Genomic DNA, 19774 nt, shown 5'->3' with positions numbered 1-19774 from the left:
GGAGTTAGAGTTTAAGGCATGGATTCCTTTTCCACTTCTACTAATAACCGCTCTAAGCGTCATTTTGCTCAACTGATAATACTCTCAATTCAGAAATGGTCAGGATTAAGTCATTCAACCGTTCAAGCCAGTTTCTGCCATTCGGTTGGGCCATAGCTGACCCACATCTTAAAAGCATTTGCTGGTCTTGTTCCATCAGAAATAGCATTAGAAGAGGGGTGAGAGTGATCCAGTTTTTGATATCAGGGAATTGAGGCATATAGGAAGTGGGCAGGAAAGTGGGGTTAAGATGGAAAAATGGCAGTAATATGATTGAACGATGCAGCAGACTCAGAGCTGAATAGTCTACCCCCATTTCTTATGTATTTGTTCGCAATGTTGACAAAGGACCAGACCCATTTCACCTCACAATTGAGGCACCTCAATTATTTTTGTAGAAACCTCCTCCACGCAAGAATGGGTCATAGTGCAACATTTTGAAAAATATTTTAAAGGACACAAAGTAAGCTGGGAAGTACAGGACTCAATTTGTAATACTATTAAGCTGGTAATGGCTGAATAGGCAGCAGGCCTGGACAGAGCCACATTAAATAAGGAAATGAAGCCAAAGCACCAAGCTGTGACATAAACACAACAGAAACGCAAGAACAAATTTTGGTCCTAGAGTTATTAACATTAGGAAATTTTGAACGAGGTAAGATCAAGTGGGGCATCCATAAGGATGTTAGTAGCGCATGGAGCTGCTGCGTTTAGTGGCAATCCATGGGATGATTATAAAAGTCAAAGGCTTAGTGGGAAATGGGTTGGCTGAGGTTTTAGGGCAATTCAGGATGTGGGGAGTGATTTTTTTTTTAACATGCAACTGGATTGCTATAACTGTAAAGCAGTGAGCACCTTGAGATTCCAAAGGTAAACATGGAAATGAAGCCACCATAACTAGCCAGCCAGGGAGTGTGTGTTCATTGCCATGCTTAAGGCCGTCATTGTTGTGCAGTATTGTGGTAGGGGATGCTGGAGAAGAGAGCCATGAGACAGAACTGAGACCCTTGGACAAGTTTCGTTATGTTTTGTCTGAATTAAAGGCAGCTGCAGATTTGGAATGATGTTCTAACTTTGGCATTCATTCTGATATTATGTCTGTAATTTTATTTTATTACTATGGACATTCCTCCTTGTAATCTTTGAATGAAAAGTAATTTCAATTTAAATTTTTTTAATTTTCTGTGACCTAATATGGTTTTCCATAAAGTCTTCCCTTTAAAAATAAATTGTTTTGGAATTAAGTGCTTATAATATACATGTATATCTAAATATCTCAGGTCAGAAGAACCAGAGGGGAAAAAGCAAAGGAGTGATGCAACATTAGCATCTGCCCAGCTGATGAGTGGGGACTTGCAGGCTAATCAGTCTGCATATAACTACAATGCTTGGTATCAGGTGGGTAGTTTCTGCTCAAGTTATAGATTAACATCATCATTGAATTTCCTTATCCAGTTCTGTATTTCATTAACATATATCTGATGCTGTGTTTTTAGAAAAAGTCTCCATTTGGAAATATTGACTTGGATTTAAGTTGTGCATCTGTGCAAATGCCATTGTATGTTCAGTCTACTTAGCTGGCCTATACTAAAGGACAACACTGAGGACAGCATTTCTGTATAATGCAATCCCTTTTTTTTTTGATCTGTGATGAGTTATCTGATCTCAAATGGGTTAGTCATGGAATGATTTAAGGCCCCATAGTTGCCTTGAGTTTTTTTGGGGGTGAGAAAATAAATTGGGGTTTCCATTCCCAATTACTATTCTGTCTGGAAAATGCATATGTATAACATCATCACTGTAACCATGACAACAGTGTGTGCTAGCTGCACGATGCACTGCAGCATCTCACCGCCGCCACCAAGAAGGATAAGATCAGTAGGTGCATGGAACACCATGACCTCCAGTTCCCCTCCAAGGTACAAACCATCCAGATTTTGAGATGTATTGTCATCCCTTCTTCATCACTCGGTCAAAGTCCAGGAGCTCCCTATCAAATAGCACTGTGGGAGTACCTTTGCATGGACTGCAGCTGTTCAAGCTGGCAATCGACCATGTTCTTTGAGCAATTAGGAGTGGACAAATGCCACTTTCCTGCCAACAACCCACATCTTGAGAATTAATTTTAAAAAGTTATTGTCTTATTTTTATAATATTGTCTTAATGTTGCTAGGTATTGTTACAATATTTTCCACTTTTTTTGTGCTATGTTATTGTACACCCGTCAATTCTTTTTACATTAAGTGGTGTTGAGAACATATGTGGACTGAACATCAGTGAATTGGATGGGGATTTTTCAACTCTGATCACACGGGTGCAAATCCAGTCTCTATGCCAGGCTGGAATTCTTATTTGTCTGCTGGCTCCATGAGTGTTTAGACAAAATTAGCTTTGGCAACCTACCCAATATCTTATTGCACATAGGTCTGCACAAAATTCATTGGTGCTCAGGCCTCAGACTCGTCTAGGAAAGGGTGAAATATCACATTTGGGCAATAAGGGGTACTCTAAGATTGGAGCTGCAGCATGGACAAAGTAGAAGGAGCTTTTCTTTACACGTGACTGCTGTACTTGAACCAAAAGTTTAAATGTTGACACCGAAAGCCCAGAAAGGTATGATTGGCAAGATAAACATTTTAAAGTTTTTAAAAAAAATAAAAGTTTGCTTAAAAACCCTTCTGTCATATATTTGACCAGTTTTTGTTGTCTTCTCCAACAGTACAATTATCCAACAGCGTGGAACTATGGGCAGTATTACCCACCACCACCTACCTAATTTGCTGGAATTGCTTGTGGGACTGAAGTGTTTCTTTTTCGGTTTAAAAGTAAAAAATGGAAAATATTACGTTTTAATGGACATGCTATCTAAGACTCTGGAATTTTTTTGAGGAATAAAATTGGGGAAAAGTTGTTAACTGCAAAATATTTGATGTCAGACATGATTTGTATTCAAAAACTATTTTGTGAATTATACCCCTTTTCAATGTGATTTTTAAAAATTTCTCTTCAAACATAATTTGTTAATAGGAAAATAAATTTTAAAACACTGCAGAGCACCACTGATATATTTTCTTAACCGGCAATTACATGCAATTGTAGAATTTTGAAAAAATGCTGAGAACCACGTAATCAAGTTTAAAACTACAATTAGTGCATTTGTAATTGAGAGATTAACTTCAAAGAAATATATGCTTTTTTTATGTAATTAAAATATGACTACACACATGGGTGTTCTGATTTTAGATACCTAACAGTCAGTGATGCCTCCTGCTATGTGAAGTAGTACTGATGTATCCAGCAATTCTTAAACACATTTGAGCAATGGGATCTTAATCCACGCCTGGTTACTTTACATTGAAATTGTGTTGCCACATGTTGCTTGTCCATTCAACACTAAATGTAGAAATTTCCTCGTGTCAAATGCACTTGCTGTAATTTTGCAAATTATTTTATTAAACAAAGGATTGCCACCAGTTACATCTGTTACCAAGCACGTTTAAATAGGTACTGTATACATACCGTTTAAAGGTTACTGTATTTTTTGAGCATTTCTTTCCAAACTGAAACCGAACATAAAGTTCCACGCATTCAAAAAATAACATGAAGTATTAAAGAGCAGTAAGAGGATACCAGTTCAGGATGGTGAGTGAAAAGTTCAAGACCAACATTTGGATTGTTTTTTTAATTAAACAGAGACTGATCAGATCAAAAGGGTTGCCAGGAACAGACTTGAGGGGAGAGATGATCAGACTGGTATTCTGGAACAATACGATTCAAATGAGTGTTGGGATTTTCTTAATTTTACCAAGCTTAGTTATTTGATTTATTAGACTTGTTCTGTGTTCCTATTGACCATCTATAAGATTTCCATCACCAATCCAATCATACAATTGTAAAGGGAAAAAAGTATGATGTTGAAACGAGGACTTCTCAACGTAAAACTGGCCATCTGAAATTAGGTCACATTAGCACTTCAGAAGAGTCGATCCCCGATGAACTCAATGGATTCTACGCCCATTTTGAGCAAGAAGTCAGCGAAAACATGCCCTCCACCCAGGAAGCCTCGGACAAACCTGTATTTGAGGACCCCATTGCAGATGTCAGATCAGCCTTCTCGAAGGTCAACCCACGGAAAGCGACTGGCCCAGATGGGGTACATCCATTGTACATTTGGATTGGGGTACATACATTGATCACCCTCTGTGCTCTCATCCCACGTACTCCCCGCGTTGGAGATCTCTACTGCCTCCCGAAGATACAAAAGGCAAACACACCCGGCCGTCCCATTGTATCGGGCAATGGGACCCTGTGCAAGAACCTCTCCAGCTACGTCGAGGGCATCCTGAAACCCATTGTACAAAGAACCCCCAGCTTTTGTTGCGACACGACGGACTTCCTACAGAAACTCGGCACACATGGAGCAGTTGAACCAGGAGCACTCCTCGTCACAATGGATGTCTCGGCACTCTACACCAGCATCCCCCACCACAATGGCATTGCTGCAACTGCCTCAGTGTTCAACGCCGACAACTGCCAGTCTCCAGATGCAATTTTATAACTCATCCGCTTCATCCTGGACCATAATGTTTTCACCTTCAACAACCAGTTCTTCATCCAGACACACGGAACAGCCATGTGGACCAAATTCGCACCTCAATATGTCAACATCTTCATGCACAGGTTCGAACAAGACCTCTTCCCCGCATAGGACCTTCAACCGATGCTATACACTGGATACATCAATGACATTTTCTTCCTTTTGGACTCATTGTGAACAATCACTGAATCAACTATATGACGACATCAACAAGTTCCATCCCACCATCAGACTCACCATGGACTACTCTCCGGAATCGGTTGCATTCTTGGATACACGCATCTCCATCAAGGACGGTCACCTCAGCACTTCACTGGACTGTAAGCCCATGGATAACCTCACGATGCTCCACTTCTCCAGCTTCCATCCTAAACACATTAAAGAAGCCATCCCCTACGGACAAGCCCTCCGTATACACAGGATCTGCTCAAATGAGGAGGATCGCAACAGACACCTCCAGACGCTGAAAGGTGCCCTCGTAAGAACAGAATATGGCGCTCGACTCATCGATCGACAGTTCCGACGCACCACAGCAAAAACCCGCACCGACCTCCTCAGAAGACAAAACAAGGGACACAGCAGACAGAGTACCCTTCGTCGTCCAGTACTTCCCCGGAGCGGAGAAGCTACGACATCTTCTCCAGAGCCTTCAACATGTCATCGATGAAGACGAACATCTCGCCAAGGCTGTCCCCACCCCCCCACTTCTTGCCTTCAAACAACCGCACAACCTCAAACAGACCATTGTCCACAGCAAACTACCCAGCCTTCAGGAGAACAGTGACCATGACACCACACAACCCTGCTACAGCAACCTCTGCAAGACGTGCTGGATCATCGACACGGATGCCATCTCAAATGAGAACACCATCCACAGGTACACGGTACCTACTCTTGCAACTCAGCCAACGTTGTCTACTTGATACACTGCAGGAAAGGATGTCCCGAGGCATGATACATTGGGGAGACCATGCAGACACTATGACAACAGATGCATGAACACCGCTCGACAATCACAGGCAAGAGTGTTCTCTTCCTGTTGGGGAACACTTCAGCGGTCACGGGCATTCGGCCTCTGATCTTCGGGTAAGCGTTCTCTAAGGCGGCCTTCATGACACACGACAACGCAGAGTCGCTGAGCAGAGACTATAGCCAGTTCCGCACACATGAGGACAGCCCCAGCCGGGATCTGGGTTCATGTCACACTATCTGTAACCCCCATGACTTGCCTGGGCTTGCAAAATCTCACTAACTGTCCCGGCTGGAGACAATACACATCTCTTTAATCTGTGCTTAACCCTCTCTCCACTCATTGTCTGTACCTTTAAGACTTGATTACTTGTAAAGACGCGCATTCCAACCATTATTTTGTAAATTGAGTTTGTGTCTTTATATGCCCTGGTTGTGAACAGAACTCCCACTTACCTGACGAAGGAGCAGCGCTCCGAAAGCTAGTGGCTTTTGCTACCAAATAAACCTGTTGGACTTTAACCTGGTGTTGTGAGACTTCTTACCGGATGGAGTACCCAGACAAGCACTCCAAACCTGTGCGGACCAGTTGGCAGACATTCACAGACATCTTCAACCTCTGATTACAGTAATCTGAGGTCCCTATCTGCTTCAAGAAGACAACCATCATCCCAGTACCAAAGAAAAGCCAGGCAGCGTGCCTTAATGACTTGTACGGTGTCTCTGCCATCCATCATTATGAAGTGCTTCGAAAAGTTAGTCATGGCATGAATCAATTCTAGCCTCCCAAATTGCTTGGATCCACTACACTTTGCCTACTGCTGCAACAGGTCCACAGCAGATGCCATCTCCCTGGCCCTGCACTCAACCCTGGAACACCTATATCACAAAAACACCTACGTCAGACTCCTATTTATTGACTGCAGCTTAGCTTTTAACATCATTATTCCTATGAAACTCATCTCCGAACCCTGTGGCCTGGGGCTCAGCTCCTCCCTCTGCGACTGGATCCTGAACTTCCTAACCCACAGACCGCAATCAATAAGGATAGACAACAACACCACCTCCGCACCGGTGCCTCACAAGGTTGTGTCCTCAGCCCCTTACTATACTCCTTATACATCTATGACTGTGGGCAAATCCCCTCCAACTTGATTTTCAAGTTTGCTGATGACACCACCGTAGTGGGTCGGTTCTCAAACAATGACGAGACGGCACGCAGGAAACAGAGAATCTGGTGAACTGGTACAACGATAATAATCTCTCCCTCAATCCCTCCCTCAATGTCAATAACATGAAGGAGATACTCAATGACTGCAGGAAGCATAGTGAAGGACACGTACCTGTCTACATTAATGGGGACGAAGTAGAAATGGTCTCGAAGTTCAAGTTTTTAGGTATCTAGATCACCAACAACCCGTTCTGGTCCCTCCCTGCCCACCAACACCACTTTCTCCGAAGCCTAAGGAAATTTGGCACATCCACTACGATTCTCTCCAACTTTTACAAATTCACCATAGAAAGCATTCTTTCTGGTTGTATGGCAGCTTGGTACGGCTCCTGATCTGTCCAAGACCGCAAGAAACTACAAAGTATTGTGAACTAAGGCCTGTCCATCACTCAAATCGGCCTCCCATCCATTGACACTGTCTACACTTCACGCTGCCTCAAAAAAGCAGTCAGCATAGTCAAGGACCCACGCACCCTGGACATACTCTCTTCCACCTTCTATCATCAGGAGAAAGTCTGAGATCACATACCAACTGACTTAAGAACAGCTTCTTCCCTGCTGTCATCAGACTTTTGAATGAACCTACCTCGCATTAAGAAGTTCTTTCTCTACACCCTAGCTATGACTGTAACACTACATTCTGTGCACTCTCCTTCTCTATGTACGGTATGCTTTGTATATCATGCGAGGAGCAATACTTTTCACTGCATACTTATACATGTGACAATAAATCAAATCAGCTGTGATCCTGTTCTGATTCATATCAAAACGAGAGTTCATGAACCCTTTCACAATCACTTTTATTTGTTTCATTTAGTTAGCAGAAGCATCAGCTTGACTATTTGGAATATGGCTGATGGAAGAATATTTAAAATTTATGAATGTACGGATTAGGACCAGGAATAGGTCTTATGGTGTAGGTCCAGAAATGTCAAATGATATAGTTTTTTTAAAAAAGGGATAGGGTCCTAAAGGCAGAATATAGGGAGCTAGGAAGTAAGCTGAAAAGTAGGACCTCAAATGTAGCGATCTCAGGATTACTACCTGTGTCCGTACTAGTCAGAGTAGAAACAGCAGGATACATAGGATGAATACGTAGCTGAAAAGATGGTGAGAGGTGGAAGGTTTCGGATTCCTAGGGCATTGGGACCGGTTCTGGGGGAAGTGGGACCTGTACGAACTGGACTGGTTACAAGAACTAATGTCCATATGGGGGGTTACTTACTAGAATGGTTGGGGAGGGATTTGGGAACCTTTGCAAGGATTCAGAACAGGGGAATTAAGAACAAGAGGAAAAGACAATAAGGAGAATAAGAAAAGTGATAGGCAGAGAAATCAAGGGCAAAAGTCAGATAAGGAATGAGTTTTTTTTTAAAGAAGGAAAGGGAAAAGAAATGTTGAAAGTGCCCACCTTAAGGTTTCATACCTGAATGCTTGGAGCATTCTAAACAAAATGGATGAATTTATTGCATAGATGGATGTAAGGGGGTATGGTTTAGTTGGCATTATGGAGACCTGGCTCCAAGGTGACCAAACATGGGAACTAAACATTGAGGGCTATTCAGTGTTTAGGAAGGACAGACAAAGAAAAACAAGGATTACACCCCTTTGTTAATCAAGAATCTTATCTAGGTCTGCAGTAAAATTTTTCAAAGATTCTCCTTCCACTGCAGATTGAGGAAAAGTATTCCAGAGAATCACAACCCTTTGAAAGAAGAATTCTCCTCATCTCAGTCTTAAATGAGTGACCCCTTATTTTTAAACATGGACTCCTAGATTCTCCCACAATAGAATACATCCTCTTCAAATCCACCTTGTCAAGACTCATCAAGATCTTGTATGTTTGAATCAAGTCACCTCTTAATTCTTCTAAATTACAGCAAATAGAAGACTAGCCTATCCAACCTTTCCTCAAGACAGCCTGTCCATTCCAGTCTATTAAACTTCTGAATTGCTAACGTGTACATCTTTCCTTTAATAGAGTACCGTGCACAGTACTCCAGATGTAGTTTCACCAATTCTGTGTACAACTGAAGCATAACCTTCCTACTTTTGTAATCAATTCCCCTTGCAATAAATGATTTCATTCTTTTCTAGCTTTTAGTGATACATGCAAGATGACCAGATTCCTCTGCAATCTTATTTAGATTTTTATTTATTCTTCCTGCCAAAATAGACAATTTCCCATTTGTCCACATTATACTCCATTTGCCAGATTTTTTTGCCCACTCATTTAACCTGTCTATGTCCTTTTGTCACCTCCTTGTGTCCTCTTCACAATTTACTTTCCTTTGTGTCATCAGCAAATTTAGCAACCATACCTTCAGTCCCTTTCATCCAAATCATTCTTACAAATTGTAAAAGTTTAATGCCCTAACTGTTTCCTGTGGCACACCACTCATTACATCCTGCTTGCTTGAAAAAAAAACATGTCAACTGTTTCCTGTTGATTATCCAACTTTTGTAACAATATGTCACCCTCTACACCATGAGGTTTAATAATGGTTGCCTTTTATCCACAGCACATTGATTACAATGATTTCCCTTTCAAAAAGCCATGTTGACTTTGCCTTGAATTTTCCCACGTGCCCTGCTGCGACATCTTTATGAACAGCTAACATTTTCCCTGTGACAGATGTGGCTTGTAGTTTCCTGCTTTCTCTCTCCTTTTTTGAATAAAGGAGTTAGTTACATTTGCTCTCTTCCAATCTAATTGAACCTTCTTCAATCGAGGGAATTTAAACCAATGCATCAACTATCTTGTTAGCCACTTAGAACCATAGAAGCATAGAAAATTACAGCTCAGAAACAGGCCTTTTGGCCCTTCTTGTCTGTGCCGAACCATTTTTTGCCTAGTTCCACTGACCTGCACTTGGACCATATCCCTCCACACCCCTCTCATCCATGAACCCGTCCAAGTTTTTCTTAAATGTTAAAAGTGACCCCGCATTTACCACTTTATCCGGCAGCTCATTCCACACTCCCACCACTCTGCGTGAAGAAGCCCCTCCCTAATATTCCCTTTAAACTTTTCTCCTTTCACCCTTAACCCATGCCCTCTGGTTTTTTTCTCCCCTAGCCTCAGCGGAAAAAGCCTGCTTGCATCACTCTATCTATACCCATCAAAATCTTATACACCTCTATCAAATCTCCCCTCAATCTACGCTCCAGGGAATAAAGTCCCAACCTATTCAATTTCTCTCTGTAACTCAGCTTCTCAAGTCCCGGCAACATCCTTGTGAACCTTCTCTGCACTCTTTCAACCTTATTTACATCCTTCCTGTAACTAGCTGACCAAAACTGTACACAATACTCCAAATTTGGCCTCACCAATGCCTTATATAACCTTACCATAACACTCCAACTTTTATACTCGATACTCCGATTTATAAATGTACCAAAGGCACTCTTTACGACCCTATCCACCTGTGACATCACTTTTAGGGAATTCTGTACCTGTATTCCCAGATCCTTCTGTTCAACTGCACTCTTCAGAGTCCTACCATTTACCCTGTACGTTCTTCTTTGGTTTGTCCTTCCAAAGTGCAATATCTCACACTTGTCTGCGTTAAATTCCATTTGCCATTTTTGAGCCCATTTTTCTAGTTGGTCCAAATCCCTCTGCAAGCTTTGAAAACCTTCCTCACTGTCCACTACACCTCCAATCTTTGTACCATCAGCAAACTTGCTGATTCAATTTACCACATTATCATCCAGATCATTGATATAGATGACAAACAACAATGGACCCAACACCGATCCCTGTGGCACACCACTAGTCACAGGCCTCCACTCAGAGAAGCAATCCTCCACAACCACTCTCTGGCTTCTTCCATTGAGCCAGTGTTTAATCCAATTTACTACCTCCCCATGTATACCTAGCGACTAAACCTTCCTAACTAACCTCCCATGAGGGACCATGTCAAAGGCCTTGCCGAAATCCAGGTAGACAACATCCACCACCTTCCCTTCATCCACTTTCCTGGTAACCTCCTCGAAAAACTCTAATAGATTGGTCAAACATGACCTACCACACACAAAGCCATGTTGACTCTCCCTAATAAGTCCCTGTCTATCCAAATATTTGTAGATCCTATCCCTTATCACACCTTCCAATAACTTGCCCACCACCGACGTCAAACTTACCAGCCTATAATTTCCCGGATTTCTTTTGGAACCTTTTTTAAACAACGGAACAACATGAGCCACCCTCCAATCATCCGGCACCTTCCCCGTGAATACTGACATTTTAAATATGTCTGCCAGGGCCCCTGCAAGTTCAACACTAGCTTCCCTCAAGGTCCGTGGGAATACCCTGTCCGGTCCTGGGATTTATCCACTCTGATTTGCCTCAAGACAGCAAGCACCTCCTCCCCTTTAATCTGTAAAGGTTCCATGACCTCCCTACCAGTTTGCCCTATTTCTGTAGACTCCATGCCCGTTTCCTCAGTAAATACGGATGCAAAAAAACCATTTAGTATCTCCCCCATCTCTTTTGGTTCCATACACAGTCTACCACTCTGGTCTTCAAGAGGACAATTTTATCCCTCACTATCCTTTTGCTCCTAACATACCTAGAGAAGCTCTTTGGATTTTCCTTCACTCTGTCTGCCAAAGCAACCTCATGTCTTCTTTTAGCCCTCCTGATTTCCCTCTTAAGTAGCTTCTTTCACTTCTTTCAAGACCTTGGGGTGAAGTCCATCTGTACCTAGGGATTTGTCAGCTCACCGACCCAACAATTTGGGATGTTACTTGTGTCATTTATAGTGAAGAATGATGCAAAATACCTGTTTAATTTATCTGCCATAGCTCTGCTTTCTGTTATCAATTCCCTAGACACACACCATCGGACCAACACTCACTTTGTTAACTCCTATTTAGATATCTATCAAACACTCTTCATATTACTAGATAGCTTCTAATTTTTCCCAATTTTTTTGTCATTCTTTGATCTTCATATTCTGCCCAATCTTTTGACCTGCCACTTGTTGTATTTATTTTTGCATTTATTTCACCTGCCATTTATTGCACAAATATATACTTACTAAGTTTAATGCTGTCTTTAACTTTTTTAGTTAACCATGGATGATACGTCTTCCCCTTAGAATTTTCTTTCTCGTTGGAATGTGTTTATTCTGTATATTTGAAATATTCCTTAAGTATCTTGTTACTGAGCCTCTATTGATCTATCTTTAAAGCACATTTTCCAGTTCACTCTAGCTCTGCTTTCTTGCCCTTATTTAAGTTTAAAATTATAGTCTTGGCCTCACTCTTCTCTCTCAAACTGCATGTAAAATTCAATCATATGTGGTCGGTGCAGACTCGATGGGCCGAATGGCCTCCTTCTGCACTGTAGGGTTTCTATGATTTCTATGATATTATCGCTGCTACCTAACCCATTTACTGTGGCTAATATACCTCACCTGCACCTTTTGGGGCACTAGGCCAGTTTTTCCATGGCTAATCTACCTAACCTTTGGACTGTGGGAGGAAGTCCACAGACGTGAAGAGAATGTGCAAATTCCACACAGTCACCCTAGGCTGGCATTGAACCCGGGTCCCTGGCTCTGTGAGGCAGCACTGCTAACCACTGTGCCACCCAGTCTGCCCAGGATTTCTATTCAGCCTGCCAACTGTTGAAAATACAGTTAAGTACTAGTAAGTGGAAAGTGACAGGTTCAGTAAGATCAATTAGCATGTCTTGCTGATAGGCTTGCGCAGGAGGGACAGAGTGTGTGATTGAACCTAGCCACTGGTACAGGTAAACAAGTGTGTACTGGTGCTGGGCCCTGACAGGAAGGGCACCGGCTGAAGCTGTAAAAACCAGGTGCCAAGTTTTTAAATGATGGTTGATGATGAAGGTCCGAGCAAGAGCCGAAAGACAGAGGTCAGGCTGTGTGGGTGGAAGGCGGTAACTGTTTCTGTGCGCCGATTCTATTGCTTTGGGAGGTAACGAGTGCGCTCGGACCTCACAGCTTGGCCTGGCTCCTCTGCTCTCGCGAGAACTCACCGAAACCGACCACTGGGCGTGCGCACTCCGGCCCATGAGCTCAGCACAATGTACGCGTGCGCAGTTGTGGTTGTTCGTAGTTAAATTGAGCTTGCGCAGTTGTGGTTGTTCGTAGTTAAACTGAGCATGCGCAGTTGTGGTTGTTCGTAGTTAAACTGAGCATGCGCAGTTGTGGTTGTTCGCTGATAAATTGAGCATGCGCGGTGCCATTCGCACATGCACATGCGCAGTTGTGGTTATCCGTAGTTAAATTGAGCGTGCGCAGTCGCTCTCCCTTTCTCCCCGTTGCGAGGTGGCGAGCTGGTTGTGGCCGTTTTCACTGAAACCCGGGCCGCCTTCTCTCGGTGTGTTTCCTGGGTCCGCGTCTTTCTTCTCAAGGAGCGTTTGCCGGCTGGCGAGTTGTCAATAGCGTTAAGGGCGGATTTGTCCTGGCTGTAACTCTGAAGAGTTGGCTGTGGAGTGGCGGCCCCTCGGGCTGTGCGTGTGCGAGGATGAAAATGGCGCCGAGCCTGTGGCCTGGGCTTCCCTTCAGGCCTGGGGCGTGGGCCCGAGTGCGGAGAGGAAGAAAGGGGTGTCTTGATGCTGTCAGGGCCTGGGCTGCTGCGCCCTTTGGGGAGGGTCTGTTATTGAAGGGTCCGCTGCCGGTCCCCGTGTTTCGGGAATCTGCGGACACGCGGTTCGTCCTCCATTATACGACGTGTCGCATTTTCCCGGCTGGCTGTCCAGTGTGTATCCTCGGTTATCTTAACACAGACCGGTTAAAGTCCATGTCTGAACTGGAGGAAGAGAGGTTTTATCGTCGCATTAACGTTACCAATTGTGTAGGTTAGATGGGTTGGCCATGGGAAATGTGGGGTCACAGGAAGAGGGTCTGAGTAAAGATACTCTGTTGGAGAGTTGGTGCAGACTCGATGGGCCAAATGGCCTCTTCGCCACTAGTTGCTATGCGAAGATGTTGGATCCAGTGCAGGAACAGTTTGATGAAGGCTTATTTAGTCACCCAAGAGCCAACCACCCACATTGGATCTAGAGTCATGTATAGTTGCAGGTGGTCACTTATCCTTTATTGAACTAGTTTTTTATGACCATTGAATATGAAATTCACCCGATTAGTCATTTGTACAAAGGGACGAACAAATAATTAGATACATTTTAAACCATACAATTACTAAGAACTTATTTTATTGGGATTGTTTTCCTTGGAAGCAATAAGGCTGAGAGGACTTTTGATCAAAGTCTTCAAGATCATAAGGTTTCTAGATGGAGCTTATGGGAAGAAACTTCATATTTGTGAAAGCTTTGAGAGTGAGAGCGCACAGATTTATGGTAATTAACAAAAGCGACAAAGAAAAGCTTTTGTGCAGTGGGTGGTTACATCTAGGACTATATTGCCAGAAAGTGTGGTGAAGGCAGGTTCAGTTGAAGTATTCAAGAGGTATTACTGTTGTGTGAAAAGGAAGAAGAATGTGCAGGGTTATAGGACGGAAGTAGAGGAATTTGGTTGCTTGGTGAGCAGGTACAAACATATTGGGCTCATAGCCTCCTGTGCTGTAACAATTCTGATAGTGACCTGTATTTATTTGACTGGGAATTAAGAATCAGCAACTGGTTTTGACATTGGGAGTGTAAACAAGGTGAATCGGGGGACTTTAAATCATCTTTACACGCACTGAAGAGATTTTCTTTTACCCTCTAGAACCACCATGCAGCTGTTTCTACGTGCTCAAAACACCCACACTCTTGATGTGACTGGGGAAGAGACTGTTGGGGAAATTAAGGTTGGCTGTCTACTGAACGGTGAACTGCTTTGTAAAGTTCAAAATCTTTCTCGTGTGTACTATATTAAGTGTTTATTTTTGTGTCAGTTACCTGACACATTTTTGGCTTTTAGTTCTGAAATTTATTTTTGAATTGGGTTTTTACAAAACGTTAATCTCCAGCTTTGATGTGCTGGTTTAAGAGCACGTATTTTCTGTAATGCTATCCTATTTAATGACAATGTGGTTCAGCAGTGTAAAATTGCGCATCCACTTTAGAAGTTAGTGCCTGTAACTTGATTGTACCATGCCATTCTATATGTCCTCAGGACTGCAGGGCACAAGACACAAGAATGTTAATTAATCCTGAACTTTGTGATTATCTGGGATTGGGAAAAACTGGGGACGAGGTCTGTGTATTGGGATTTCTACTCTGGGCCATTCATGATTTTTGAATATCTCAATCGAACCAAAAGGAATCCCAATTCATTTACAGTTAAATTGATCAGATTTGGAATGTTAGATTGTGACATACCAGATAAGTCTGAAGTATATCCAGTTTGAGGGTTTTGCATATTTGGCACTTATTTCCAGCTCCACTGTTTATGATTTGGGTATTGATGTGCTTCATAATGGGTAAGAACACAACCAGGTGGCAATGATAGGAATGGCTGTATCACAAAATAAGTGCTGGAATTGCATTGTACAGTCTTTTAGCACGGTGTCCTGTCACATTTGGGTTTTTGGATTCAATCTAGCTTTAACTGCTGGGGAAATCTTGCACGCTTGGAGTCCTACCTGAAATGAGTTAGGGTTGGCCCCAGATCTTTTTGTAGTGGGTGCTAGCTAGTTGGACATGACTGGGTAATTGTTGTAAAGGGAAATATTCTCATTTAGGATGGGTTTGTTCTTTGATGTTGAAGAATGGAACCTGGAGCTAACACTATTTTGCTTAATTAGACCATAAATACCCCAAAATAGCATTCGTTTAAAGGTTTGTTGGCCCTATTTGATTTTCTGGACCGTTGTCTAATCCAGCACCTGGTGACTTTGAGAGTAAACTGCAGGGCAAATTTGATCTTGAACATATTTCAAAGAACAAATAGTCTAGGGAGATTAGGAACATTTACAATTGTGTAAACTCAAAATGGGTTCATATTTGTGGAATTAATTCACCACTTATGTTTATTTAATATAGAGCATCTTTAGTATATCAAAATGTCCCACATTTCATTTGAGGTGTAGTCAGGGGGGCAGGGATCAGATAATCATAGCTGCAGAACATATTACATTGAAAGATTGATCTGGTGTACATTGGAATGGAGACACCAAGACAATTTCTACAAACTGATCATTGATTAAAGGTGACTGGGCTTTTGGACAGTAAATGTGGGGTGATTTGCCAAGTGTTGTGTCAGCATGCTCTATGGCAGCTTTCATTGTTATGATTGCCACTGTCAGTACTGCAGCTCTTTGGTTTCTAAAATTCTACAGTATAGAAGGAGCCTGCACCAGTACAATCCCACCCAGGCCCTATCCCGGTTACCACACATTTACCCTACTAATCACCCAATACTAAGGCATGGCCAATCAACCTAACCCACATTTCTTTGGACTGTGGGAGGAAACCCACACAGACACGAGGAAAATGTGCAAACTCCACACACAGTCACTCGAGGCCGGAATTGAACCTGGGTTTATGGCGCTGTGAGGCTTCTGCTAACCGCTCTGCCACCGTGCCACTTGCAAGGTTGTGGTTTGGGATTAGGCAGCAAATCACACCCAAACCTGTAGTAATTAGATCAAGCTTGGGGTGTTTAAATTGAGTGTGTTGTAAGGATCACTATTATACTTGTATCGTGGAATCCCTACACTGCAGAAAGAGGCCATTGGGCCCATCGAACATGCACTGACAATGCCACCCAACCCATAACCCTACATATTTACCCTGCTACTCCGCCTGACACTAAGGGGCAATTGAGCACAGCCAATCAACCTAGCCCACACCTTGATTTGATTTATTATTGTCACGTGTATTCGTATACAATGAAAAGTATTGTTTCTTGCACGCTACATAAAGCATACTGTACATAGGGAAGGAAAGGAGTGCATCATTGGACTGTGGGAGGAAACCCACAGGGAGAAAGTGCAAACTCCACACAGTCATCCATGGCTGGAATTGAGCCTAGGTTCCTGGCACTGAGACAGCAGTGCTAACCACTGTCACCCATTTGCTTTTAGATTACCTTTTCATCTAAATGTCCTAACACTTAACTGCATTAATTTGGCTCCTCATAAGATGTAGCTGGTAAGAAATGGAAAAGCTAACCCATGTTGGGATATTATAGATTAAAGTGAATAATTCCATGATCAAAATTTTTAATTGACTGTTTGCTAGTTGCAAATTTGAAGTTAACTGGAAAAAAATTGGGACAGGCTATTTTTAGTTTGTTTCAGTTGAATCTTAAAATGATTATGTAAATTGATTATTGGATGATTCAGGTTTGCTTGACAGAAGGATTTGTTTCAGTCTGATTTGTTTTTTGTTGATCTAGGCCCATGTTGAATCCCTGGAAGGAGTCTCTGCTGTTGACCAAGTTGTCCTTTTGTCTGGCACTCCCTTAGCTGATGATGCCATCATTGGCCAATGTGGTATCAGTGAGCACTGCACTCTCGAAGTGGTTGCTCGGTTGTTGGGTGGTATGTATTTTACTGACTTCAATTTTCCACCTTACTTTACTATATAATTAATCTAATATAATTTCATCTGCTCTATGCTGATGGTTCTTTTGAATCAAGAACCTCGTTCCACTCTTTCATCTAACTTCAGCCATCTATTCCTTTGTGCAATTACCTAGTTTTCCCTTTAAATGTGTACAAATCTGACTGCATCAAAATATTCCCATGTGCTTCAGGGGTAATCTTGGTTCAAACAAATGATCTGGCATATGCCATTCTATTGCTGGAAAAGTGATCTCCACAAACCATGTTTTCCCCCCCTTAAGTGACTGAGCCTTTCTTCATTTTTTTTTTGTTCCCTGCAGATGGTGGCCTGGTTTGGAATGAGAAACTCAGCCTTCCAACCGGCAATGATAGTTTTAGATTTTTTGTCAACAACAAATGATTTTGTTAGGTACTGCACCCCTGCCTGTATTGTGTGGATTACGTACACTACCACAGAGTGGTTCTGAGTTCCATTGCCAATTGCAACATCTTAAAGCAGCTGAAACTTATTGTTTTCTATCCTCCAAATCTTTCCCGGAAAGCAGATGGTCACTTGGTCATTCACTGAACGTCTGGTGATTTGAGTTGTCCAACATGTGCATAAGTTCTTCAGAAGTAGCATGGTGACCACATGCAAACATCCCTCTGATAACAGCTATATAGTCAATCGAGGCATGTGGATAAGTGTTCATGTGTCCACCTCCAGAAATTTATGGTAGCTGTTGCATGATGAGTACTGCAAGGGAATCAGTTTGATGTCCTGGTCTTGAAGTATATTAAGTGCTATTCCCTTTTCTCTTGTCAGGCAAGGTCCATGGATCCCTTGCCCGAGCTGGAAAAGTAAAAGGTCAAACTCCAAAGGTAAGCTGAAAGCATTTGTAGGAGATTTTACTGTAGCTTTTGTGACATATCAAAATTGTGTATGTAAAAATCAGTTTGTTGTAATCACTTGCCATTCACTGAATCAAGTGGAGATCTGAATTGTCCTGCCTCTTAAATCATGAGTAGCTTCCAAATCATAGAAACCCTACAGTGCAGAAGAAGGTATTTCGGCCCATCCAGTCTGCACCGACAACAATCCCTATTTCTGTTACCCCGCTAATCCCTCTAACCTACGCACCCCAGGCAATTTAGCATGGCTGATGCACCTAACCCTCACATCTTTGGACTGTGGGAGGAAACCAACGCAGACACTGGGTGCAAACTCCATGCAGACAGTGACCCAAACCAGGAATCGAACACAGGTCCCTGGAGCTGAGGCCACCGTGCTGCCCCTAATAGAATCTGTTTTTACTTTTGATTGGCATTTGTCTATTCTGGTGTGAAGCTATTTTCCAGTTTGGTTGAAGTGTTAACACTACTATGGTAAATTATTCATCGAAGTACACTTTTCAGTGGAACAGATGTCTAGCTTTGCAGCTGGGAATGACAAGCCTGTTAAAACCAGCAAGTGGGTTGTGTGTGATTACACTTCTTTATAAGACTGCTACATGCTCAAATGGTCTCTAGAGTCTTGTATTCTACTATATCTGGTGACAAGAACTGGTCATGTTTTGTATTTGTATTGTGAATTTTCACAAATTAATGCAGCTAATAATTAATGTGTAGGTTGCAAAGCAAGAGAAGAGGAAAAAGAAGACTGGCCGAGCAAAGAGACGCATGCAGTACAATCGCCGTTTCGTAAACATTGTGCCATACTTTGGCAAGAGGAAGGGACCAAATTCAAACTCCTAAATTTTGTTGCTTTTCTGCTATCAGAAGCTGACTTTGAGTCAATAATGAATTTAGGTCTGTGCTTCACTCTGTTGTCAGCATGGTTCACTGTACAGGAAATTTCAAAAATAAAGTAATTGGCTTATGTAATATTAGTCATTTAAATTCTGTAATGACTAATAAAAACACTTAAATTGTGTGTAGTCCTGGATTTTTGTTTCCATCACTTGTACGCTGAAGCTTAAAATGCATGGTGTAACATTGGAATAAGTGGATAGGTTTTATCTGATTAGGGCAAATGTTAACAGATGGTAGATTTGGTGCCAATAGGATAGAGATAGCCAGAAGTATTTTTAAAGGATATGTTACCAACAACAAAACTTGGTGGGGGAAGAGAAATATGTTCCTATGGATGAAAGGGGAGGGCTTAACACATGGCTGAGACAAATAACATTCATAAAATATTCTGTCTGCTTATATTTCATATGTATACATACACAAATCAGTTCCATATTGTGTTAAAATTCTTATCTTGTATTACTAAATTATCTCCTAGCTAGAGGTGATAAGTAAACAACATTGCTGGCATGTTCTACTACTCAAGTGCTTGGGATGTGTAAATCACTAGATATTTAGCCAGCATATGCTCTTTAATGCAGGGGTGTTTAGATCTAATCCACCCTTTTACTAAGTCCATTCATTTACACCAATGTTTATAGATTGATCATGAACAC

At 42.2% G+C, this 19774-nt stretch overlaps 2 protein-coding genes across 11 annotated transcripts in view; both read left to right on the top strand.

The window, feature by feature from the left end:
• prpf39 (PRP39 pre-mRNA processing factor 39 homolog (yeast)) overlaps positions 1-7581 on the top strand; it is a 50650-nt gene extending 43069 nt beyond the window's left edge. For 5 of the 8 annotated variants that reach the window (XR_013500054.1, XR_013500055.1, XR_013500051.1 and 2 more), the window contains 2 exons: positions 1320-1437; positions 2759-7581. Coding sequence is in view for 1 of the 8 variants with exons in the window: in XM_078234170.1 (XP_078090296.1) it covers positions 1320-1437; positions 2759-2815 (175 nt within the window). In the remaining 7 variants the exon portion in view is untranslated. Of the gene's footprint in view, positions 1-1319; positions 1438-2463; positions 2653-2758 lie in introns of all 8 variants that reach the window. The other 3 variants (XR_013500050.1, XR_013500056.1, XR_013500053.1) reach the window with 1 other exon arrangement.
• Positions 7582-12333: 4752 nt separating this feature from the next.
• On the top strand, positions 12334-19239 carry faua (FAU ubiquitin like and ribosomal protein S30 fusion a). Of its 3 annotated transcripts, none has more exons than XM_078234179.1 (5): positions 12334-12494; positions 14543-14624; positions 17159-17303; positions 18133-18188; positions 18936-19239. In XM_078234179.1, exons 2-5 carry the CDS (start codon positions 14550-14552, stop codon positions 19059-19061), a joined length of 402 nt encoding a protein of 133 aa, XP_078090305.1. In that variant the 5' UTR covers positions 12334-12494; positions 14543-14549; the 3' UTR covers positions 19062-19239. The 3 variants fall into 3 exon arrangements, with proteins under 3 accessions (XP_078090305.1, XP_078090304.1, XP_078090306.1); XM_078234178.1 differs by lacking the exon at positions 12334-12494 and adding an exon at positions 12958-13190; XM_078234180.1 differs by lacking the exon at positions 12334-12494 and adding an exon at positions 13116-13203.
• Positions 19240-19774: the final 535 nt, after the last annotated feature.

This window comes from Mustelus asterias, chromosome 18, assembly GCF_964213995.1.
Source record: "Mustelus asterias chromosome 18, sMusAst1.hap1.1, whole genome shotgun sequence".
NCBI classification, from domain to species: domain Eukaryota; kingdom Metazoa; phylum Chordata; class Chondrichthyes; order Carcharhiniformes; family Triakidae; genus Mustelus; species Mustelus asterias.
Note: the sequence above shows the minus strand (reverse complement) of the source record. Positions and strands in the feature narration are given on the sequence as shown.